Source organism: Stylophora pistillata, chromosome 8 (genome assembly GCF_964205215.1).
Source record: "Stylophora pistillata chromosome 8, jaStyPist1.2, whole genome shotgun sequence".
Taxonomy (NCBI): Eukaryota; Metazoa; Cnidaria; class Anthozoa; order Scleractinia; family Pocilloporidae; genus Stylophora; species Stylophora pistillata.
Window position 1 is genome coordinate 27,494,317 of NC_142526.1, and position 25,799 is coordinate 27,520,115.

The following is a 25,799-nucleotide window of genomic DNA, read 5'->3' on the forward strand; positions in this document are numbered from 1 at the left end:
ATGGGTTACATAACCCTCTCTTTGGGGTGTTGCGTGATATGTTCTTACAATTGCTTCATTAGTGGTAGGCTATATCTTCGAGTTGTCATTTACATTCATTCGCGTCTTACGACATGCCCTTCGCCTTCAAAATAAAATACCCATTGCATAGATATTGTCGTTTTTATGCTCTTGTACGACATCCTTTCTGGAAATGGCTGTAGACAGTCTCCTCTACAGCGGCCTAATTGCATCACAAGGAGACTGGGGAGAGAGAAGAGAGAGCGCGCTCACATTTCTTTGGAGGGAGAAATGGTAGGAGGCTCTGCGCGATAAAGAATGGACATAACGGTTAGTCCGTTTTCGAGAGGTTTAGACACGAATTGTAGGTGCACCAAAAATTTTAGGTGCTGCACGACTTCTGCTTCTGTTTGCAACTGTTTTAAAACCATTGGTTAATTTTCTTAATGCCCTCCCCAATAGACGATGTACAAGATATATACCGGTTACTGCAATTTGTTATCCGAAAAGAAAATCACATTCTAAAACTCAAATTTGGAGATGGGTTTTGAGTGCATTAATTTCATCAAAAATCTAAGTGGCTATCTCTCCTTTGATTTTTAAAAAGGCACCATTTTTTCAGGAGGAAAATGAATTGAAACCTGGAACTACTTTCGCGCTAAGAGGGTAGTGAAATAACATTCTTGTTTCAACTTCTTTTTCTTCCAGTTTTTTTTTTTTCTTTTTGATTGTTTTTCCCAAAAATTAGCCAAAAACAAAAACAAAATACTTGGACTTTGGAAATATTCCTCATTCTCGTCCCGTCCCCCATTCGACTTTCTACTTTCCGGCAAGTAAAACTAATGATGATAATGATGATTACGATAATAACTGATTCACATTGATGCTCGACATTCAATCATTAATTTTATCACAGCATAACCTAAATATGTTTTTTTTTACAATTTAAAAGTGGATGTTTGATAAAAGGAGTAATATTTGGTAACTCGTTCTTATTTTGAAAATGTTGCAACAACCTCACTGCATAGCATTCTATATTCCTAATCATCTACAATCAAAGGCTCAAGAACAGCAACAACAAACCAAAATTTCTCACAACTAAGGTATCTTAAACAATTTCTTGGCACACATTCAAAGGTTTTCTTTTCAGCTGTCTTTTCTTTAAATCCTACCTACAAATAATCTGTTAATAACGCATTCAGTATACGATGCACATATTTTAAAAACAAAAAAATTACAAAACAGGAAATTACGAAACAGAAAATTACAAAACCTAAACCCAAGAAGTAACAGCAAGAGCTACTGAACTCGATGAAAACCGAAAAAACCTGATAACATTAATGAAGACCGAAAAACTATTATTTCGTGTTCGAATAAATGATTAAAGAACTAAAACATTACTTTTTTGAGCCCCTTCCAGAATAAGTGACGCATGTACTATTACCTGCGGCCCTACTTGATGAAACTAATTGCAATAACGTAACTTTCCTTTCTACCTATCTCTATTACTCTCGTTTTTCCAAATATATGCTGGTTGTTTAAAAATGAAGCCCCTTTCTGTCATGACAGTTCCGCTCCGGAGAAAAAGAAAAAACAAAAAAAAAAAACAGAAAACCGAACAAAAAACAAAGAATAGAGAATAAATGTGACGCTTAATTATAGAGTAAATCAATACGGTAAATGAAGGTAATGGAGGAACTAGTTTCACTGATTTTTTTTTAAATTACTTGCCCAAATAAAAATCCTCATTCGGGTAGAACGGGAGAAGCTTTTGTTCGTTTTTTAATCTACTTGCCTGTGCGCGATAGTCGCTGAGCACTTCTCTACATCTTGATTCAAATTCTTTCATGGACGCCTTACCCGTCCTTCCCCTAACGGATTGTGCCGCTCTCTCGAACTTTTCTTGGTCAATTACTCTTAATTCGCAGATTCCTATGTAGTCCCTGAGGGTGTTCCGAGGGACACCGGATATTCGCATGGCCTCTGCGAGGGAGCACTGATTCTTTTTTATTATTTCGAGAACGCCAAAGTACCTGTCTTGATTGGATTGTAAACTCGATGTTTTGGCCAATCCTATAATATCAGAAAGAAAACATTATTGAAACCTTACCTACTCTAAATGGTAACTTTGGCAGATATTTATCACATCATCGTGCATCTAGAATTAGCAGCTGTGATCGTATACTTATTCTGTGACAATCAGGCGATATTGCGCGATAGTGAGATACAAAGTGCAAATTGTTACTAAAGCTTATTAAGTTTTACATACAGTTTGGCTTCTTTATTTACTTGGGCACTTCAGAAAAGTCTTTCGGCAATGGCTCGTGGCAAATTCAGATAATTTGTGTAAGAGACGAATTACTTTTATCTTCCCCTCGCCTACGACTCATATATTTCTCGAGCTACGACAATAAGTTAAGGATGTAATGTATTCAGTCTTCTTCTAACAAACCTCGGGAAATCTTTGGGCCGTTTGGCTCCGTAGGCTTTGGTTCCTCCTCTTCGGGATCTACTTCTTAACGTCTTTGCATTGAAAAGTCGCCCCTACAAAGCCAAAAGATATACTAACTTAACTGCAATAGTATCTCTGGACTGAGTTAAGCTTTATGCAACGATACATTTATATATCGCTGCGCCCCAAATAATAGAGAATGATAAGTGAAAGATATTGGAAGCTCCCTATGTTGTTGTTCATTATACAATGAAGGTTTATAACATAACCAAAGTAAAGCGCGCGCTCTGATTGGTCCATTTAGCGTCCCCCATTTGCCCATGGGTGTACGCTACTGACGTGAGAAAATGCAAAGACTATTTTTCCGCGCGCGCTTGTTTTTTCTGGTCACGTAAGATTTGTTAAATAAAAGAGAACTCTTTAGCTACAATGTGTTAATGTTATGTTATAAAACAAATGGTAAACACCACAGCGTACACTATTGAGTTATGGATGCACTTGGGAGGTTTGCTAAGCACTCAAGAAGCTAGAGTCGCTCTCGGCTATCGCCTCGAGCGACTCTTACGCTTCTTTCGTGCTTGGCAACCTCCCGTGTGCATCCATAACTCAATAGTGTACGCTGTGGTGTTTACCATTTGTTAAATAAAAGTAGAGTGGGTGTGGTTTTAAGTTCATTAACACGTGCAGCAGGTTACGATAGAATTCCCAAACACTCGGTCAATTATGCATCGGTGTTTTTTAAAGAATGAGGTATATATCATTATTAAAAAGTGGATCATTGGAGAATGCATTTCAAGACTTTTTATTAGCTTAGCCATTGTGGTATATGCTGAGTCAATACGATATCATACATCTACAAATACCATAATCTACAATATGGCGGTGAGTCCCGCGTTTGGTTCCACAAAATTGGCCAAAAACGATGAAAACAAATTTTTTTTTATACTTGTTTTTTCGTACCTTCTAGCCCCTGAATTTGTTTTTCCATTGCCGCTATGGTAGCTTGATATTCGGCCTCCATCTTTTCGAATCTGTTTTCGAAAATTACCAGCGTTCACTCTTACGGCACACGTTCATCAATGCGTGAGCATTTTTATACTAAAAAATCTGCGCTTAGTGTTAAAAATAAGGCTTTTTCACGTGTTGGCGTTAAAACCTGGGATGGGATACCAACTCGTCTCAAAAACTTATCAAAGAACTCTCTTAAAAAATCCATTAGAACAAAATTAATGGCAATTCTAGAAACTGAAAACTCCCATGTTGAAGTGCATATTATAACTTCAATACCGGCACTGGCCTTCATACATATCAATATGACTATCCCAGCTCAGTTTTTCATCTATCTGAACTCCCGGGAATTTCTGTTTAAGTTCGTGAAACGGGTATGTTGTTTACCACAACGGATTATTCGGTATTCTTATTGTTCAAATTATACGAGGAGCCAATAAACATCAATTTAGATTTAGAGGGTGCATTTGAAGTTTGTTTTCTATGCCCTTTGTACACATGATCTTCGATCTGGTCAGTAAATGAATCGATACTTTACCGACACTTAAACGAAACTTGACCGATACTTGACCGATACTTGACCGATACTTGACCGATACTTGACCGATACTTGACCGATACTTGACCGATACTTGGCCGATACATGACCGATAGTTGATCGCTACACATCGGTCGACATATCGGCCGATAGATGACCGATATATCGGTCGACTATCGGTCGATATGTCGACCGATAGTCGGCCGATAGTCGGTCGACAGTCGACCGTCGACAGTAGACAGTCGGTCGATATATCGGCCGACTATCGGTCGACACATCGACCGACAGTCGGCCGATATATCGACCGGGGCTGCCGTTAGTACACATGATCCCTTGAGTTATTACCTTTGCACTAGTGATACATGAAAAAGGCACCTAACTGTTTCCAGCCAATCGAGAGTGTAATTTTTTATGCATATCAGTATAACTGTGTTGAATTAACCAAAACCAAGCAAATAACTGAAAAGGAGTCGTAGTCTTTCAAATAAAGGCCTAATTTATACACATGTATTACTACCAAGTTAAATATCAATGCTTATCTGAACCATTATGAAGAGAATCTAGAAGACTGCTAAGCTTACAGGAAGTCATGAAATATTAAGGTCTGAATAATTCTGGGCATTTATTGGAAAACATAATACTAATCACATTTCAGTTTTAACGATAACCTAATCTAGGCTCCTATGAGCAGTAGATGTAGGCAGTGTAGGAAATCATCCGCGAAAACATCACATCATTCTACATTCTGTGTTGTCCAACAACTTGTTTCAATTAACTAGCAAGTAAAATACAATTAAAAAGAACATCGTTAGCATTGTTAACATTGGAGTTTAAAACTCCAAAAATGACCCTTAAAACGTCATAAGATATCCTTTGTTTTCGCGAAATTGTCATGGGAGCCAATCCTTGACCGGTAATTGTTCAGTCGAGATTTTCATACTTACTTTTGTCATTTTGAAATATGCCTCCATGAATTCTCAACAGTGCAAGGAGAATGCAACTAGAATGTTACTTTTTTCACTTTATGGCACTTTCAGGTGGCTTGACAGACACTTTCAAACACTTCAGACACTCAGTGGTGCAACCCACACCGATAGATCAAACCGATAGTTGTCAGTTTGCGAGAGTGCAATAACTTTTTTCAGTGTAGCAACCCGCACCGAGGATTCAAGCATTCAAACATCTTTTGAAGAATGTGAAAGCTCTTGCACAAGCTGCACTTCTAACACAAGCCTTCAGGTTTAGGTGTGTTGGCTTGTGTGAGGATCAGAACTAACTCGTGATACGATCATTGAAAAAAATTACTTGACACTACACTTACAACCCACAGGTGACCCAAGCTTTGTCACAGGCTCTGTCACAGTGAATAATTAAAGAGTTTGTATAGTGGTTTAGTTGGACCTGCTTTTGAGCTCCGTAAATGTAAATTTGTGTGAAATAATCAAGGAAATAAAGTCTTTCCTTCATAGAGAGTAGTCTGTGTTGTTCTCCTCGCGATTTGAGGCTGTTTTGATGTGTTTTAGCCTGACGCCCTAAATTACTGTGCATAAAATACTGGAAGGTCGGAAACTTTTGTTGACACCTGCTCAGTCCTCCCCATAGTCTTCTAACACCAACTCTTCACACGTACTAAGGTACCCCGGGTAAGGTGATATTTGTAAAACTCCATTGAAAACAGTGAAGATTGACAGTATCGACGATCTAGTCAAGTCGATGAGTTTACCCGGGGTACCTAAGTATGTGTGGAGAGTTGGTGTTGGAAGACTATGGGGAGGACCCATTGAGAGAGATTTGACTGGGGTCCAGGTTGACCGCGCATTAACGGTCTCTCAGCTGCACAAGAGGTTCCTTCCACGCATTAGAAGAATTCAGAACGGCCGTTAATTTGAAATTCTCGCTGGATTGGTTTCTCGACAAACCATCTTTTGTGGGACTTTTTTCGGTGAACTTAAAGGGCAACTATTTGGCTTTCGTGCTGCCAAGTTTTGACTCGAGGGAAAGTATTTAAGTGTTGCTTTCGATCGATTTTGGCGAGCATGTGTCAACAGAAGTTTCCGACCTTCCCGTATTTTATGCACGGTAATTTAGGGCGTCAAGCTAAAACACATCAAAACGGCCTCAAATCGCGAGGAGAACAACACAGACTACTCTCGTTGAAGGAAAGACTTTATTTCTTTGATTATGTCACACAACTTTACATTTACGGAGTTCAAAAGCGAGTCCAACTAAACCACTATAGAAACTCTTTAATTATTCACTGTGAAAGAGCCTGTGACAAAGCTTGGGCCACCTGTGTTACAACCCAGATGGCTGACTCAGACAAGTGCACCATCAAATAGACTAGACCACGTGAAAGGTGCTCGACTCTCGTGGACAAATAAATAAATAAATAAATATATCCGATCGTGCCATAATGTAGCCACACACTTTGTGTAAGCCACAACACAAAGTGTCAGAACAGGAGATTGGGGCTAGTGGCTTCTGACATGTTCACTTTTGCTCACAACAGTTAGTTTTGATTTTATTGTCTGTAGGGTTAATTTTCCGTTTTATCATTATTGTCTTTTCAGTTTGGATTTTATTGTGTGTTGGATTGATTTCTAGGCTGCAAGAGATGGCGAAATTGACGTAATTAAGCAAAGACTTGCAAAAAACGAAGCAGAATTTAAAAAACAAATAAACAAACCAGACAAGGACAACATTACACCTCTACACTATGCTGTACGATATGGACAGGTGGAGGTTGTTAAAGAATTGGTAAAGTTAGGAGCAGGTAATTCTTAGGAATTAAGTTGCTCTTCTACTATAAGAGCACACATGAAAGTCTAAATTCTGGAAACTAATCTACAAAGGAATATGTACAAGTAGCTTGAATGAACTGTAAACTGGAAATTACTCTGAAACTCAGAGAAAAGCAAACACTAAGAACTTTGATGGAATGTTATTGTTTTCAAGGGATGAGATAAAGATAATCAGTTGTGAGAAAACTTAAATCAAAAACAGTGACAGTCATCAGTTTGGGGTTTTGAGGTTTTCTTGCATTTTCCAGGCTATAATCATCCTTGGAGACCCAGGGGCTGTGGGTCGATTTCAAGTTAGGGCATGAAGAGTCCCTGGGGAAATTGTCTTACAAGACTAGTTTAAAACGGTCGCAGTCGTTCTGCCGTCTGATTGGTGCCAGAAATCTTTGTGTTTTTCTGCCCAATCAGAGTGAAGTGTGCTTTAGAGTCCTTTCGTGTGTTTTAACACAGACATATACTAGTAGCTCAGTTGCTCGCTATGTTTGTTTGGACCTTACGACGAAGATTAGCTTGAGGTGAAAAGTTTCATTCTCAGCACACAATGTAAGAGAAATCGATCAGATTGTCCGCGAAAATCTTACCGGAAATTATACTGAATACTTTCGCAGGTATCACTAGAGAACGTGTTTTAAAGTTTGCGAGGTTTGTATACAACACGATGGTTGCAGTCATTGATATGTCGCTTTAAACGTTAAACGAGATTTAAGCTTAAATCTTTCTAGATTTTTTGCATAATTTGCTGTGACTGAGACTTTGCCAATCCCGTGAAGTCATTTCGTCGCACGGGCCACGTAGGTATGTCGAGCAACTGGCTCTTTCGCCTACGTAGCTTTCTGCTTTCTGTGCGCGCCAAAATCTAATCTTAGTAGTAAAGTCGTTCACGATACGGCCAAGGTTGCAGAGAACGCTAAGTTCGTGGACGACCTCCAGCAAGTGCTAAGAGAAAGCTTAGCTGTGTTTCCGGTTAGCTAGTTAAAATCTGAACAAAAACATATAAACGAGAACATCGTGGGAAGGAGAGATGTTTTCGGCCAGTTACCGAAGGGGTTTGGAAAGAGTTTAATCTTTCAGCTGCTGCCTAGAGTGTTGAAATTCTTGAGCTAGGAAGGCCACGGATTCTCTTCTTGTCCCTTGGTCACTGTTATTTCACCTCTTCTGTCGATTGTTGAAGACCAAGTTAAATACCTTTGATCATTGGGAATCGATCCGATGCTGTTTTCAATGGGAAAAACAAAACCAAAGACCAAGAAATATTCGATGGAAAGGGCGGGTTTGTTTTCTTGCAAATGTCAGCCTAGTAGTACAGGGTCATCTACCCACATCTAATAAGCAAAAGTTTCCACGCTTAGCTTTTCTTTTTCTTCAAGCGAAGATGAGATTAGATTTTGGCACGCACAGAAAGTTGCGCAAGTACCAGTTGCTCGACACACCTGCGTGGCCCGTGCGACGAAATAACTTCCCGGGATTGGTAAAGTTTCAGTCACAGCAAATTATGCAAAAAATCAAGAAAGATTTAAGCTTAAATCTCGTTTAACATTTAAAGCGACATATCAATGACTGCAACCATCGTGTTGTGTACAAACCTCGCAAACTTTAAAACACGTCCTCTAGTGATACCTGCGAAAGTATTCAGTAAATTTCCGGTAAGATTTTCGCGGACAATCTGATCGATTTCTCTTACATTGTGTGCCGAGACTGAAACTTTTCACCTCAAGCAAATCTCCGTCGTACGGTCCAAACAAACATAGCGAGCAACTGAGCCACCAGTGTATGTCCGTGTTAAAACACACGAAAGGACTCTAAAGCACACTTCACTCTGATTGGGCAGAAAAACACAAAGATTTTCTGGCACCAATCAGATGGTAGAACGACTGCGACCGTTTGGAACTAGTCTTGTAAGACAACGTCCCCGGGGGCTCTTCATGCCCTAACTTGAAATCGACTCGGCACCTGGGTCTCCGAGGATGGGCTATAATGTGATTGGAAAGCATATGTCGTGCTTGCGTTTTTATAGACGCGGACCTCAAAGTATAAGGTTTATTATGTTACTGACATAAGCAAGAATTATCTTTTAAAGGGAGTAGAGGTCTTGAGCACCTCAGGTCACCTACTTTAAGTTACATCTATTCCCCCGCCCTTACATGTTGGTTCTTATTCTGCTGTTATCTTTCTGATAGCTATTGACATCGGTGGAGAAGGAAAAGTTGGTGCATCTCCCTTACATTATGCTGCAAGATTCAGGGAGTCTACCAGTAGACAAGTGTCAGAAGCTGTTGCTGGTGGCGAAAATGGAACAGTTACTGATGGGGAAGTGAATAATAATGTACGTGTTGTAGCTGTACCTTTGACATATGCCATCAGTTCCAAAAGTCTTCTTGGAGAAGTGAATCAAGCTATGTCTCTGGTCTGAAATGCATATGTCTGAGAAACAGACTCAATATTTGTCCTCAGAGATCAGAATTTACCCTGAGTTTTTTATTGTTTCTTCATTGTCAAAGTGTTTTGGGGAATGGCTACTCTCAACTGTCTACTATTCAGTGCAAGTGTTATTTACATGTGTTTTTAAAATTGTTTACAACCCATACATAGGAGGGCCGGGAGGGCATGCTAATTACATGTACTTTTGCCACTCATTGTAGTTTAATTTCAACTTCCAAGTGTTTTAAATTTTTCACTTAACAGACCCTTCACACTAATCAATTTCAAACCAAACTCCATTTTGAGATCATTTCAAGTTGACATTCATGTTTGACTGCAACATATAGATATATATAAACGTAAAAAACCTTATCCTCGAATCGGAGAGTGCTCTACAATCACCTGCACCTGACGAGAGAGGACTTTTTAACCCTTTCGAAACAGATCTGTAGTGCGAAGTTTCTATTTTTATTTTCCTAGACAATTGTTTATATATATATATATTTATCTTATTAGACGTTTTGTTGTGTAGTATCGCTGATTATTATCCAACTACACTTCTTAGAGTACAAATAACGCCATAGACGAGTACAAATATCACGCGGTATTTGTACTGTAGAGTACCGGTTAAACAGGTTTTCTCGCATCGCGCAAGCGGAGAATTGAATTGTAGTTACGAAAAAAAAAACGGCGGACAATTTGAATCATATTTCCGACGACGAAGAGTCAGAATGGCTAGCAAATATACATCCAAGTTTATTACATGAATCGAACGAAGAAAAACAGCTAGACGACCTGGAAATTTCTTCATATATTGAAGAAAAAAGAAACAGCAACACGACAACGCGCCAATTCCGTTCCGCTTCACATACTTCTGTCAAGCACTCCCCGTAAATAAATATCCTCAAAATTCGCTCGCACTGAAATAACGGTTTGGCGTGTTGGATAATAAATAACTTATTAGACGTTTTGTTGTGTAGTATCGCTGAGTATTTTTACGGGTTGTGCCCGAAGGGCTCGTCAAAATACAAATAATGAGTAAAATACTCAGCGATACTACACAACAAAACGTCTGATAAGTTATTTATTATCCAACACGCCAAACTGTTATTTCAATGCCCGCGAATTTTGCGGATACTTATTTACGGGGAGTGCTTGACAGAAGTATGCGAAGCGGAACGGAATTGGCGCGTTGTCGTGTTGCTGTTTCTTTTTTCTTCAATAAATGAAGAAATTTCCAGGTCGTCTAGCTGTTTTTCTTCGTTCGATTCATCTAATAGACTTGGATGTATATTTGCCAGCCATTCTGACTCTTCGTCGTCAGAAATACGATTCAAATTGTCCACCATTTTTTTCGTAACTACAATTCAATTCTTCGCTTCTGCGATGTGAGAAAACTTGTTTAACAGGTACTCTATGGTAGAAATACCGCGTGATATTTGTACTCGTCTATGGCGTTATTTGTACTCTACGAAGTGTAGCTGGATAATAAACACATATATAATTTTACGCAGATTATCTTTGTCTTATATAATTTTACTAGAACTTAAACTTCATGCTTTGAAGAGAATGGAAAAAAAGAGATGTAAAAAGAGCCCCTGAATTTGAATTTTTTTTGTGATGTCTCTTTGAAAAAATGAGACTGTCTAGCAAGTTAGAATAAAGAGTTGACATAATTTATGAAAATGTGCAACCATCCACATTGCCTCAGTTGCAGGTACAGACTTGACCTTTACCACATTGCCTCAGTTGCAGGTACAGACTTGACCTTTACAACATTGCCTCAGTTGCAGGTACAGACTTGACCTTTACCACATTGCCTCAGTTGCAGGTACAGACTTGACCTTTACCACATTGCCTCAGTTGCAGGTACAGACTTGACCTTTACCACATTGCCTCAGTTGCAGGTACAGACTTGACCTTTACCACATTGCCTCAGTTGAAGGTACAGACTTGACCTTTACCACATTGCCTCAGTTGCAGGTACAGACTTGACCTTTACCACATTGCCTCAGTTGCAGGTACAGACTTGACCTTTACCACATTGCCTCAGTTGCAGGTACAGACTTGACCTTTACCACATTGCCTCAGTTGCAGGTACAGACTTGACCTTTACCACATTGCCTCAGTTGCAGGTACAGACTTGACCTTTACCACATTGCCTCAGTTGCAGGTACAGACTTGACCTTTACCACATTGCCTCAGTTGAAGGTACAGACTTGACCTTTACCACATTGCCTCAGTTGCAGGTACAGACTTGACCTTTACCACATTGCCTCAGTTGCAGGTACAGACTTGACCTTTACCACATTGCCTCAGTTGAAGGTACAGACTTGACCTTTACCACATTGCCTCAGTTGCAGGTACAGACTTGACCTTTACCACATTGCCTCAGTTGCAGGTACAGACTTGACCTTTACCACATTGCCTCAGTTGAAGGTACAGACTTGACCTTTACCACATTGCCTCAGTTGCAGGTACAGACTTGACCTTTACCACATTGCCTCAGTTGCAGGTACAGACTTGACCTTTACCACATTGCCTCAGTTGCAGGTACAGACTTGACCTTTACCACATTGCCTCAGTTGCAGGTACAGACTTGACCTTTACCACATTGCCTCAGTTGCAGGTACAGACTTGACCTTTACCACATTGCCTCAGTTGCAGGTACAGACTTGACCTTTACCACATTGCCTCAGTTGCAGGTACAGACTTGACCTTTACCACATTGCCTCAGTTGCAGGTACAGACTTGACCTTTACCACATTGCCTCAGTTGCAGGTACAGACTTGACCTTTACCACATTGCCTCAGTTGCAGGTACAGACTTGACCTTTACCACATTGCCTCAGTTGCAGGTACAGACTTGACCTTTACCACATTGCCTCAGTTGCAGGTACAGACTTGACCTTTACCACATTGCCTCAGTTGCAGGTACAGACTTGACCTTTACCACATTGCCTCAGTTGCAGGTACAGACTTGACCTTTACCACATTGCCTCAGTTGAAGGTACAGACTTGACCTTTACCACATTGCCTCAGTTGCAGGTACAGACTTGACCTTTACCACATTGCCTCAGTTGCAGGTACAGACTTGACCTTTACCACATTGCCTCAGTTGCAGGTACAGACTTGACCTTTACCACATTGCCTCAGTTGCAGGTACAGACTTGACCTTTACCACATTGCCTCAGTTGCAGGTACAGACTTGACCTTTACCACATTGCCTCAGTTGCAGGTACAGACTTGACCTTTACCTAGTGTAAAAGAAGAAGCAAGGTTGATGAAAGTGATCAGTTCACTCACTTCTGAAAATAATGGTCTTTTTTAGCTCTGTTTTTCCTGGGATGAGCAGAAGACATTGTCAATCTATTTAACCAATGGTTAACATTACAGGGTACACTATTGAGTTATGGATGCATGCAGGGGGTTGCTAAGCACAAAAGAAGCATAAGAGTTATGCGAGGCGATGGTGGAGAGCTTCTCTAGCTTCTTGAGTGCTTAACAAACCTTCCAAGTGCATCCATAACTCAATAGTGTACACTGTGGCGTTTACCATTTGTTTTATAACACATCATTGATACAATGTAGCGAAAGAGTTTTTTTTTTATTAAACAAATCTTACAGGACCAGAAAAAACAAGTGCGCACGGAAAACTAGTCTTTGCATTTGTTCACATCAGCAGTGTACACCCATGGGTAAATGATGGAGGCTGAATTGACTAATCAGAGCATGCACTTTACTTTGGTTATGTTATAATAAATACTAGCATATTCATCAGTTATTATTATAATTGCAAACTGACCTGTTAATTGTAACTTGGAAATCTGACACTGATATGTTTGCTTTTCTTACAGGTTCCTTCAGAGGATGAATCTCTAATTCACTTTTTTGTGAATGAATGTGACAGAGATGTCAATGTTAAAGATTCTTATGGAAGTACCCCTCTTCATTATGCAGCATCTAAACGCAGTGTAACTGCTGTAAAAGAACTGTTGAAGTGTGGTGGGATTGCTGTTGATGTAAGTTCGTCTGGAAATGTTCATGTAGATGTTTTTTGTGTTTGGTAACTCAATAGACAAGCTATTAGGGTACCCAAGAAAATGTGGAAGATGATTACATAGTGTTTAAGGTGTTGGAATTGATTAGTTTTGACACTTCAAGCCACTAGCTATCAGTGACTCATTATAGATTAGTGTGTGTATATCTTTTTCGTACCGACAGGCAAAAGATAAAAGTGGATCCACACCTCTTCATTGTGCTGCTATTAAACATAATGTAAAAATTGTAGAGGCGCTACTGAAAGCTGGATCTGATCCAAGGGCAGAGGACATTGAACGGATGACACCAATTCACTTTGCCTGCACAAATTGAAATGCAGACGTTGTTAAACTTCTATTAGAGCATGCAGATAGAAAGGAAGTTGTGCTTGACATGTTGAAGGCCAGAAACAAGGAAGGTGAAACGGCACTTCATTCAGCAGTGAAAAGTGGACACATTGATATTGTTGAAATGTGTTTGAAAAAAGGAGCAAAGGTTACAGAAAGACGACGTAACCTTGCACAGCCATTACACATTGCTGCCATCTATGGAGATGTCGATATTGCAAAATTATTGGTTGATCATGAGGCCAACATTAAAGCAAGGAATGTGAACCATGAAATGCCATTACACAAAGCTGCTGCATTTAATAAGATTGCTATGGTGGATTTTCTCCTTGAAAAGTAAGATTTAAAGAAGGTTAACTGATTAACAATACAGGTCGTGTTTCAAATTTCCTCTCCTGTTTATGGGTAATTTTGATTTTGCTGTGTCTCAGATCTACTACCATTACCTGTGACAAGGAAAAGAAGTTTTATTAGCTAGACTTAAAGTTTTAAACCAAAGAAAAATTTTATCTCCAAACATCCATTAATTTTCCCTGACAATAATCCCCTAGACTCGTTTATCAACACAGTAATTAAAACTGGGTCATTTTAGGGCATTTTAGAGTTCTGGTTGGCTTATAACTGCATTAAAGGGTCACTTGTCATTAATGGCACAATATATATAAGCCACGATTCCAGTCCAGTTTGATATACATCCTTGCATGTGGCAGGAATTCAAGATACCCGATGCTTATTATCGGACTTGCAATAGTAGCTTGTCATGGAAATGGCTTTGAATTTAAGTTAGTGAGAAGTTCAAGTAACATTAGGTCAAGTTGAGAAGGTCTGGCAGTGTATTTAATTAGGTATCATTGGGAGAGAAAAGTAGATGGAGATAAAGGTGACAAGGCAGTACCCAAAAGCTTGAAATACTTGGCAGGGGTAAGATACCATGTAATTTCAACACCTAGTACAGAAGGCAGATTTTTGCTGTGTCAGAGTTTGAGGCTGAGTACACGTACAATCTGAGACCCGTGTCTGCTGGACATTTTATAGCTTTGATTATTTTCTAATTGCACTCGGTTGAAATTATTTTGAACTTTGCCTGAACTAGAAAGCATTTAGAAACCCAACTTTAATGAGAACAAATTATTTAAATATCTATCTTGGTACAGAGGAGCTGATATTGATTGCCTTGACAAGGATAAGTACACCCCGCTTCTAGTTGCTGCATCAGGAGGTCATACAGATGTCGTGTCAAAACTCTTAATCAGAGGTGCAGACTTACAAGTAAAGAACGTTCATGATAAAACTGCAATATTTTTGGCAGCTGAAGGAAAGAGAGTTGACACCCTAAAGGTATGTTCCATGCATTTTACCGCAAGTGCTTATGTGTAGCTTATGTTAACTTCTATTTCAATAAATATTTTGCTGTTTAACTCAGAGAATCATGTAACACCAGGATTATTTGGGGATTGGAGTGTTTATCATGACAAAATGCCAGTATAGATCAGGACATGTAGGTGAACTGCATGCAAAACCATTATTCAAACAGCTGCTTTACATGTACCGTTACCGACCATCGAGCATTATCAGGCATGATGTTACTGAACTGTTAGGATTAAGGTAAACGTAAAGAATCCGAATCCACCAACGCGTCGGCCAAAGCGTTGGTGTAAGTAAGGAAGGTTTGGTAAGGTGAGGTAAGCGTTGGCCGACGCGTTGTTGGAATCGGACTCTACTTTTATACCTTATGGTCTATAGCCTTGAACTTTTCATTTGTCACAAGTAGTATACGGAGCCTTTCTGGTCACTCCGTAGAGGTCTGGGTCCGAGTGTCTCGGTCGAGTGAGGTCTAATTAGTTATTCATACCGCGTAGGTGCGCGAGGGTGATTTTTAGGGTTAAATCCGCGAAGGTGTACGAGGGGTTTTTAGGGTTAGGGTTAAATCAGTATAGGTGCAAGAGGGGTTTTTTTGGGTTAGGGTTTCAGTTTCTAAAAAGTAACGTCCAATTAGTTATTCATACCGCGTCGGTGCGCGAGGGTGATTTTTAGGGTTAAATCCGCTAGGTGCACGAGGGGTTTTTAGGGTTAGGGTTTCAGTTTTTAAAAAGTAACGGTACAAAAAGTACAAAGGTAACAAAAGAATCCAAGATGGCGAAGGAATTAAGTACAACATTTGGTTTTGCATATGATTTATTTGTTCACACAGAACGATATTTGATTTGTAAATAGGTGACATAAGCTAGAAAAGCTGTCATCATGTCTCGGTATATACAATTGATGGAAAGTAGATTGTTCTCCCACGTTTGAATCATAGGTTTCAATTTCATCAATGTTGTAACTGCCAAAAGGCGTGTCCTTTCGTGGCCGCTTACAGCAATGATTTTAAACGCTCGATAGAGGAAGAGGTTTGAACTGATAAAGAACCAACAAAAATAAAAGTTTACAAAATGCAGAAATATAAAACTGAAAGGCGGCTAAAGCGAACGCGCTGAACATAATAACTAGGAACTTACATTGTATCGGCGCTGTAGGCCGCGAAAAAAGGGCAACTAATCCAGATGTTCTCTCGGTGAAATCAACGATGAAACTAAAAAGCTAGAATATTACAACATGTAAATTATAGCGAACGCGGGAAAGAAAAACAAAACGTATTCCCGAGGGAATGCTAATAAACTGAAATGGAATGCAAAGAATGCTAAATTCTACAAATGTATTTAGTCACTTGTCTGCGTATTTCACAAAGATCTTGCGTGCTAGCTTTTTCTTTTACAATGGCGAACAATTCGTCTAGAATGGCTCCGGCCCATTGAGGGTTCTGTTAAATTTCTTCGTCCAAATGAGCTAGAAACAAGTCTTTCGTAGAAGCCATTTCTTTGTCTAAAAGTGGAGGAGAAAACCGCCGGCTGTTTGGATGAGACCATAGATTGAACAGGTACACTTGTCTGAAAAATGAAATGTTTGTAAAATGTAAGATCATTTTATACATAAATGTGTTTGAACGTAAACGTCTGTCTATTATTGATTGATAAGCTGTCATAAAACATAGCGTATATAAATCTATCGTTTCGTACTCACTTGCTTCAGAGTAGTTATGCCTTCCTTTGAAGACTTTACATGCGAATGCGGTCAATGCGATACTTGTATATTGATTGACGAGATAGAGAAAGAAGCGTGGCACAGTGTAGAAATTAGAAGATTGAGAGCAGTCTATATGCGAAAGTGGATACAAGAAATTACCGAAAAGACTGCTTTACTTAAATTGGGTGATGCCTAAACAGGTCAGTTGGGGTAAAGGAATTGATTATAAACCTACGGAAATATGGTATCAATGTACATTTTGTCGGTATTATACACATTACTACTGAAGTTATTGTCCGAGATGTCAATTCCTTTTACGGCGTCTCGTCAACGAACGGCCGATGGATATTCCATAAAAAACAAGAGGAATAGAATATTTGTCATCATTGGTAGCGAGTACGGTAAAGCAAACGCATCATGAGCGACGTGAGAATTTTGAACGATTGTGAATTACTGTACCAGAACAAGTATCTATTCGATTTGTGTGCGCCTAAAAAAGTGTGTGGGCCCCGAGAAGTCATACGTAGCATTTTAGGATATGTAAACGTTCCCATGTGCCAAAAGAGACGCCACGAAATCATTTCTACATCGTGCCATTACATGGAGGTGTATTATTCCCTTCGATATTTACAAGCTGTGTTTGAGAAGAAATTACCAGTACTCGAGATGAACGACCCGGCCTCCAAGTATAGATTCATGAATGCCTGCGAGGAATTATTTGACGAGACGGTCAGAGAAGTCAACGAATGGCCAAACCCAATAGGAGGTCACATGCAGCTTTATATGTTTAAGCTTTGGGAAGCGTTCGAAAAGCTGGGTGAGCGTTTAAAGTCGAATAATTTTTTCGTCAACGACGTGACAGAGGTGTTTGCGTCGTTTCGTAATCCCATGTTAAGCCATTCAGATGTAAAGTAATTGTCTGTAGTGCCACGCCAGAAAATTAAACAGTGTAGACGCGTGCTGAAAAAAATTATAAAGAAAATGGATAAAAGGGAATGAATTTCACACCCCCGACAATCAGAATTACGTCGGACCACTCCCTGCAGCGGAATACTATGACCTCGAGGGAATTTCAGAAAAAAAGAAAAATGAATTTGAGACCTGGTACGTAGAAGAACAAAACAGGAACCTCACATTCGACCTGAAGAAATAATTGGTAGCGTATTGCCGCTCCGACGTGAAATTGCTGAAAGCTGGTTGCCTCAAACTCATAGACGAGTTTAAGACCATAGCTAAATTCGACCCCATGGAGAAATGCGTGACGATCACTCAAGCCTGCAACAGGTAACAAAAATATTTATAATATATGTTATATAATGTCGTCCTTTTTTTTAAAAAGGTATGTATTCTTTTGATAGGTATTGGAGGAAATGTGTCATCTCCCCTGATTCTATTGCCATTGAACGGGAAAACGGCTGGGAAGGTGCCACACCCAATCATTCCCACGTGGCCTTAGAATGGTTGCTCTGGACCGAGAGAAACCTGGGGACGAGAATACAGCATGCGAGAAACGGTGGAGAATACAGCATTCCTCACGGTTCCAGAGTCTATAGTGTAGACGGATACGATGCACAAACTCGTACCGTCTACGAATTCCATGGCTGTCTATTCCACGGCTGCAGAGAGTGTTTCCCGCAAAGAAACCAGATTCCCTTCTCTTCCGCTGGTCTCACGATAGAAGCGTGCCGACGTCAGACGACGCAGAAAACTGTCACATTACAAAGATTGGGGTATACCGTCGTTGAAATGTGGCAGTGTCAATGGGAAAAGCTTAAGAAATCATCTCCAGACCTCCGCAACTTTACTCAGTCTCTCTCTTTAACCACACCCCTCCATCCGCGTGAAGCCTTCTTTGGTGGACGAACTGGTGCGACCATACTTTATCACCGCATAGATCCCACCCAAGGAGAGCAGATCCGGTACGTGGACGTCACTTCCTAATACCCGTGGGTAAATAAATATGGTGAATACCCCGTCGGACATCCTACCATTTACTTGAGCCTGACAACCAAGATCCTTACGCCAACTATGGCCTCATGAAAGTCGACATTCTTCCTCCTACTCATCTTTTCAAACCCGTACTGCCTCATCGCTAGGGTATAATGGGTGGTGTATTTAAATATCTAGATGATATCACTCAGTAAAAAGCGATGCGTGTCACTTGTCGAATTATCTTTCCAGGGAATGTCGTACCAATAATACGAATGATTGAGATTATCTAGCGTTCTATCGTAGCTCCACCGTGTACCGCGCTTCGTCATAGGGAGATTAGGCCCAGGACGTGTCACGTTATAATCATCTTGTAGCTTTCCGTGAAAGTCTGTGTATTGGATATGCGATTTTTCCGTCCACCCAGCCAACTTGCAGAGCTGTCGGGGTAACTCGAAATATACGTCATCACGGATTCGTGAATCTCTTACATGGTTCGGATCTATGCGTTCACCGGACACTGTGACGGTACCTTTCTCTCGATCACAATGTACGTCGAATTGAACTGTTTTGTTATTCGAAAAATGACTACCCCACGTGGCTCTCATACTCAATATAAATTTCATTCGTTCTTCCTGAAAGACTTCTAAGAGATCGTAGGGGATATCTAATGTATACCTTTTGATGTCAGCATAGGTGACATTTTGCGGACTTATTAGAAAGCGAAGCGACTCGTAGTGAGAAGTACATTGTTGTCGTTTAAACCTTTCAACTAGGGTTCCCAACGGTTTTTGAGCGTGGGTTCATACTCGATAATCCCACTACCCAGTTCCCCTGTAAATCGATGCGTGAATTCAGTTGATTTTTCCGAGAATTATTGGTGTTTCCAGGAAAATATTTGACGCTTCCATCGTTACTGGGAAGGGTCAAATAAAGTCTTCCATCGTCACTCCAATAAAGACACACACAAACGATACCTTTTCAACACGCTTCATTGCTTTTAATTACAATCCAGCTTTTACTTTCGCTTGCATGATACGTTTTACGATGCGCTCGGTCATGGTGTTTTTATCGAATCGTTGAATACCGGTAATCATTTTACTATCGGCCTTGTGTTTATCGGGTAAATTTTTAGTTTTACTATAATCGATATCGTGTTGTTTAGCTAACTTATCGAGACGATTAAACCTGGATCCCCGCGTTTAAGACGCATGGCTAATTTGGTACCCTGTTCCATATACTGATAGCCAGCCAATGAAATTCTACACCCAGTTTATTAATCCATTTTTGAAGATCGATTTTTCCTCCAGATTTCCTTCTCCGTTTACTTCTTGCCCATCCCTTTCCCTTTGCCCTTGCCTTTCGGCGCTTTGTATCCGGCATGCTGTACGGTTTTGACTGATCCCAACCTCTCTTGTCCCACGGGTCCCACACCTGTTCGATCCTACTCTTTTTTTCAACGGTTTTATGAGCGCTATGTCCCGCCGACTTAGATGCACCTAGAGAAGTCGAAGGTAGTAACCGTTTTCCTTGTAAGAATAGGTGTACAAGGTAAGTCTTGAAGACTCGTAGACCCATAGGGGAATCTAATGGGTTTTTTGTGTGTGGCACTGCTACCCGATGTAGCAAATAAAATCTTTTTCTTGGAAGTCGATGGTGTGACTGCTTCCTCTTTTACTATGGCAGCGGGCTCTTTGACTGTTTTGACCGACCGAATCAGATCTTTTAGTAGGTTCTCTTGCACAGAATCTAATAGATTTCCCTGCTCTCCGTCTTCGCTCGTCTCAGGTTCTGCGCCTGCGAGTAATTGTCTCAACTGATCGGTTAATTGTCGTTCTTGCATTAATAATTGTTTTATCATGGGTGTGTGGATCGCTCAGTAACATCTGAGTTTCGCCTGCGACTCGTGCGGCTTTATCTAACAAGGTACTTTCTGATATTTTACCCTTATAAAAATCCACCAGCGCTTGAAATTCTTGCGGGTTCACGATCAGTTTCTTTTCCATAGTTTAAGTAACGGTATCATAATGTGTTAGCTTATCCAACGTATCCAAGAACACCCCGTGCTGTTGTTTTCACCACTCTCGTCAAACTCGATATGAAAGGTAATACCTGCGTCTACTTGATCTTTATTCTCTTCTGCCTCTATCTTGGGTTCATTCATTTTAAGGGACAATGACAGAACACTTCGTTCATTCCTCCCCAAAAGCCACCACCCGTCTAAGAGGCGAGTAACTGTCTCCGTTTTTTTAAAGAGTTGACGCGTCTACCCACCTCGCGCAACGCACCGCTATACTTTCTCAATTTTGCCACCGTCTGAGGCGGTAGCGCTATTCGTCGTTTCAGCATGTTCATCACTAATTCACTTACGCTATTGATTTGATCTTTACTGGCATGTAATATTTTTTCCTTTCGAAGGTTTGCTTTTTTTTCGCGCAAGATCGATTTTAAAAAATCGATGTTTCTTTTCATGCGATTCGTCCAAAGCTTTCTTAGCCCCAAATCCAGCTGCGCCACTCAATGCTCCTAACCCTAACGCTTTTCCTCCTGCAGTGAGCGCGGGGATGTGCTGCTAAAGGTAATATAACGCCTTTTTGTCCCCTCTTTCTCCCTCTTTTTTTCGTCCTTCGCCGTCTTCTTAGCGAGCGTTTACTGTGTCTGGCCATTTACGTCGTGGCTTTAATGGCCGAAATCAAGGCTGTTAACAATGCTAAAAATCTTCCTTTTTGTACCCTTCTTTTTCGCCTCTTAGGTCTTTTCGCTTTACCTCTCACGGACACAATGCGTCGTTTTCTTGACTTCATACTTATTTATCACGTTTCAAGACGCTTGAGCATGCCTGTAACATCTCATGCAGCCTTCGTGTTTTAACAGGTGTCTCACCAGTCTCATAGAATCGCGACTGGCCGGGTGCACATCAAAACACAAATAACCATACGGTCTTTCCGTGCATTCGTCATATACACCCATGACCTCTTGCCATTTGGTAGGGTACATTTGTAAGAGTAAACTCCGTAATCCGATTTGATCGCGGGGATTCTTAAACGCAATGATGTACTGCGCATTTCTAGAGATGGTTTTAGCATATTTACCCGCTGGAAACATATCTTGACAGAGGTAACACACGATCAGGTTATCGGGTAAACAAATTGAGAATGTATTTATCGTTTCCGCCTTCGGCCATTAAATCGTCCAGTACTAACAGTCCTCCTTTCGTATCGCCAAACCATTCTTTAATCTTGTCGTCGTCGGGGACTCCTTCGTAAAATTCGATACCTCGCGCTTGCATGACATCGAAATTCGGTTGCCACGATCCGTAGCAATAACAAATGCATTTCGGAGGTACGGCAAATACCTCCGGGTTTTCTAACAACAAGCGTTTTAGAAACGTGGTTTTACCGCAACTGGTAGGGCCCACTGTTAATATATTGGACGCACATTTAATGAAAAACCCCTCTTCTAAAAAGGATGTTGCCATGTCTCCCTCACACACAGAAATGAAACTCGAATTATAACAAAATTATTTTATTAGGCCGCGAATCATGTCTTCTAACATGTTGCCTACGATATGATCGTTCTGCACATAATCCGATGCTGTAAAATAACTTAAAAAATCATTCGTGCTCTGACCTCGCGCTTTACACATCAAATACACCATCGCATAATCACCGCAACTTGCTGTTTTAATCGATTGTAAGACGCGATCGTTACTACGAATGTATTTCCATTGGTTTAACCACGCGATAAACGGACCGAGATATTGTGACGTATGTAAATCTAAACCGTAACGATCTAAAAGTTCGCAAGAATCATCGTAGGTGCAGACGGCAATCCAATGCTCTCCGGGTTTATGTCCGGGGTGAGTATTCACGATGTAGGCTTGTGGTATTCCTCGAAGGGGGGAGGCTGGTAATTTGTCGCAGGCAAACGCTCCGACATAGTACCGTTTCAGGATGGGATCACGCATCCCCAATGCGTTTAATTGATCTGTAGATAACCGCACAAACTCCATCGCCTTCTAATTCACATCAATGCTGACACCTCCCTTAAACCCATCGATCTCCAGCATGCTTTCGTATTCACCGTAAATCAGAATGGTTCTCTGTGCTGTTTGAGCTGCACATTTCAGTTGGATGTTAATAAAACCTACTTCTTTAGGGAGTAAGATAGGATCATCGTGTCTTCCGTTGGCCACGTTTGACCAGGCAAACAGGGTACAATTCTTTCCATGACCCCAATCGGTAGCTCGAACCATGTTTCCACCTTTTCTATGCAGGCATCCAGTGGCTTCCAAAAACCTATGATACCCCATCATATCTCTGTGCCCGTTCCCTGTGTTCAATTGCATCGTCTCGTAAGGGTATTCTTCCCCATTCCAAATCTTTTTGATCCATTCCACTCCAAATTGCCCAAAGGCAAAAGGGTCTTTGTCGTATTGCCCATTAAAGGCTGTGGTGGCTAGAATTCCCAACACGATCCCCTGGGGTATTTTCCCGTTAAGCAGATTTATGATTTCTTTAGAAGTAGCCCCATTATCGAGGGGAAACTGCCGCATTTCTGTACGAATGATGGGGTATTTGGCTGGGGATTTGGTGATGATACTCATGGCATTATCGTACACCGAGAGATTGAGGGATACTAAGCAGACATAAAAGGTGAGTTTGATATCGTCTGCATTTTGTTGCACTTCCTCGTCCCCAGGGTTGGCTTCTACGTTAAAGTACAGTGCCACCGGATTGAGATAAAAATTTTAAATCCATCTGTGTCCTATGCCCTAGCCATTTCCCTTGATGGAAAATATCCACAAAGGGTACCATTCTCAGTGCTCTGTGTTTTCCTCCCACATAATAATTCCGGGCATCTGCTTTCTGTGTTTTGATACTCGCTTGCTGGGTGGCGGATAATGCCCCATGAGCACCGTCGTCTGTCTTCACCTTAGCAGCCGTCTACGTCTCGGGGGAATCGATATCGTTTCTCCACCCGGCTGGAGCTAAAATGGTTTTCCCGTCTTCGCGGTCAAAACTCAGCAGGGTCTGTATGTAGGCTTTCAGGTGATACATGTCTACTTGCTCGGTGATGAGAGTTCCGTTGCGTTTCACGTTAATTTGGTTAAACAGGGAGTGTGCTATGTTATTGACTGGAGAGAGCATTTTGTTGACTGCATTTGCGCAGGAAGTGAGATTACCATTGCCTGTGGTTTGAAAGGCCAAATCTAATTCCACAAAACTTCTAGACATATCGATAAACTCGGTCTGTTTAGGTACGTACACCTCCATGGGCGTAATGCTAGAGGTCTGAGGCAATACTTTCATAAAACGCGATTTCACCGTAGAAAGGTCTACAGGTGGAACGCGAACCAAATTCAAACTCGGGTTCTGTTCTGCGCCTTTGATGGACATGTTGATACTTCAACGTCTACTGCGTTTCTGAGGTCGGCGACGTCTTTTTATTTTCTTTATACGTACAAATCCTCCTCTTCGTTTCCTTCTTTTATATCGTTTTAACATAGTGGTAACCACATCTCCAGGGGACGAGGTACCCCACCCCTATATGACCACTCCCTACTTTGGCTTCTCCCCTGTATACTATCTTTAATCGGCAAAGATATCGTCGAGTTTCCTAGATACTCTTCTCTTCACTTCGTGTTTGACGGCTCTTTTTACTCCTCTCTTCACCCTTCTGGGAAATTCTGACAGGGATCGTTGCGTGAACTTCCTTTTAAGGCCTCTCCCCGTTTCGCGCGTGACATCTTTCACCATGTCTTTGATACCTGCACCCACTTGAAATTCCGGATACCTTCCAGCCCAACTCCCTATGAAAGGCGGAGGGCGTGCAGGCCATCGATGAATGGCACCCCCTTTCTGGTCTCCGGGAACGTACACCTGAAACCTCCGTAAAGATCCACCTCTCATGATGTCACCAATTACCTCAAATATTTTTTGTAAATCCAGCTGTTATATTTACTAGGATATCCTTTCCACTTGACAAATAATTTATCTTTCGCCCGTTTTAATACTTTCTCCACGCGAAAATACGTTGTTGCATCCACATGTACTTTTTGTAAATCCCACGAATAGAAACTCTCTTGTAAAGGCGTCTCGTCTAATTCTCGCTCTTCGTAGGTAGTGACTTTCCCGGGAGCGACTTTACGAATTTCAAATACTTCTTCTGTCCAACCCGGTAAATAACTCTTTTTAAACTCACGAAATTTCTTATTGAGCCGTACTTTATCACCCACTTGAAATAGAGGTTTCTAGGCTGGTCTCAAATCTCCGTACAACGAATCCCACACTTGGGTTTTATTCTTTTGAGAAACTTTGACGGGTGCCGTGCGTATGCTGCGATGAAAGGTGTGGTTATATTGATAGAGTGGTTTGGGCAGGACATCGGTATATCTCAACGTATTGGCGGCAGTGAAATAGCGATACAGTTTGGATTTTAAGGTAAGAATGAATCGTTCGGCGATACTCGCTTTCGCATCTCCGTGCGTGGAAAAATGGTGAATACCTTGCGCATTGAGCCAGGCTTGAAAGGTCTTGTTATAAAATTCTTTCTCGGCATCCGTTTGTAATTTCTGGGGTTTCCTACCTTGTTTTATGATTTTAGTAAACGCGTCCGTCACCTCCTTCGCCGTTTTCTTTTTAAGGGGTACTGCCCATGCATATTTGGAAAAGGCATCAACCACGATCAAAATGTACCGGACACTTTTATTTTCTTTTGCAATCGTCTGTACTTCGATCAAATCGGACACCTATTGCTCGTCAATATCAAAGACTACCACGGGTGCAAACTCTCCTCGGCGACGCCGCGGTTTGTGTAGGGTGTAGGCTAAATTTATTTCCAATTTTTTTTTGGCTTGAGATAGGGGAATTTTTTGGGATTTGGCATACGGATGAATACCTCCGAGACTCCCAATATGTCCAGGTGATTCGTATTCATTGCGTTCAGTTTTTCTCTTGGGCATTGCATTCCGTAATAGGCTTTGAGAAGTATTAACGTCATCCACACTTTGACGCAGTAGTACGTCATCTAAAACTTACAAAGGTACTGCGAGTGCAGCTCACGATAGGCTGTATATGTATATTTCCCTCGATACCATTTCATGAATAACATCAAGTGAAACACTCTTTGCTTTAGGGAAAAGGCGGTAGGTCTCACTACGTAATTGAACAAGGTAAGTTCGCATCCATGAGGAATCCAATC

At 40.9% G+C, this 25,799-nt stretch overlaps 1 protein-coding gene across 1 annotated transcript in view; it reads left to right on the forward strand.

Moving 5' to 3' along the window:
• The window catches only part of LOC111322655 (transient receptor potential cation channel subfamily A member 1 homolog), a 56,769-nt gene that overhangs the window by 15,147 nt on the left and 15,823 nt on the right, over positions 1-25,799 (forward strand). Inside the window, 5 exon segments of the mRNA XM_088731527.1 lie at positions 6,603-6,771; positions 8,977-9,203; positions 13,074-13,238; positions 13,441-13,940; positions 14,759-14,942. Coding sequence (XP_088587653.1) covers positions 6,603-6,771; positions 8,977-9,203; positions 13,074-13,238; positions 13,441-13,940; positions 14,759-14,942 — 1,245 coding nt within the window.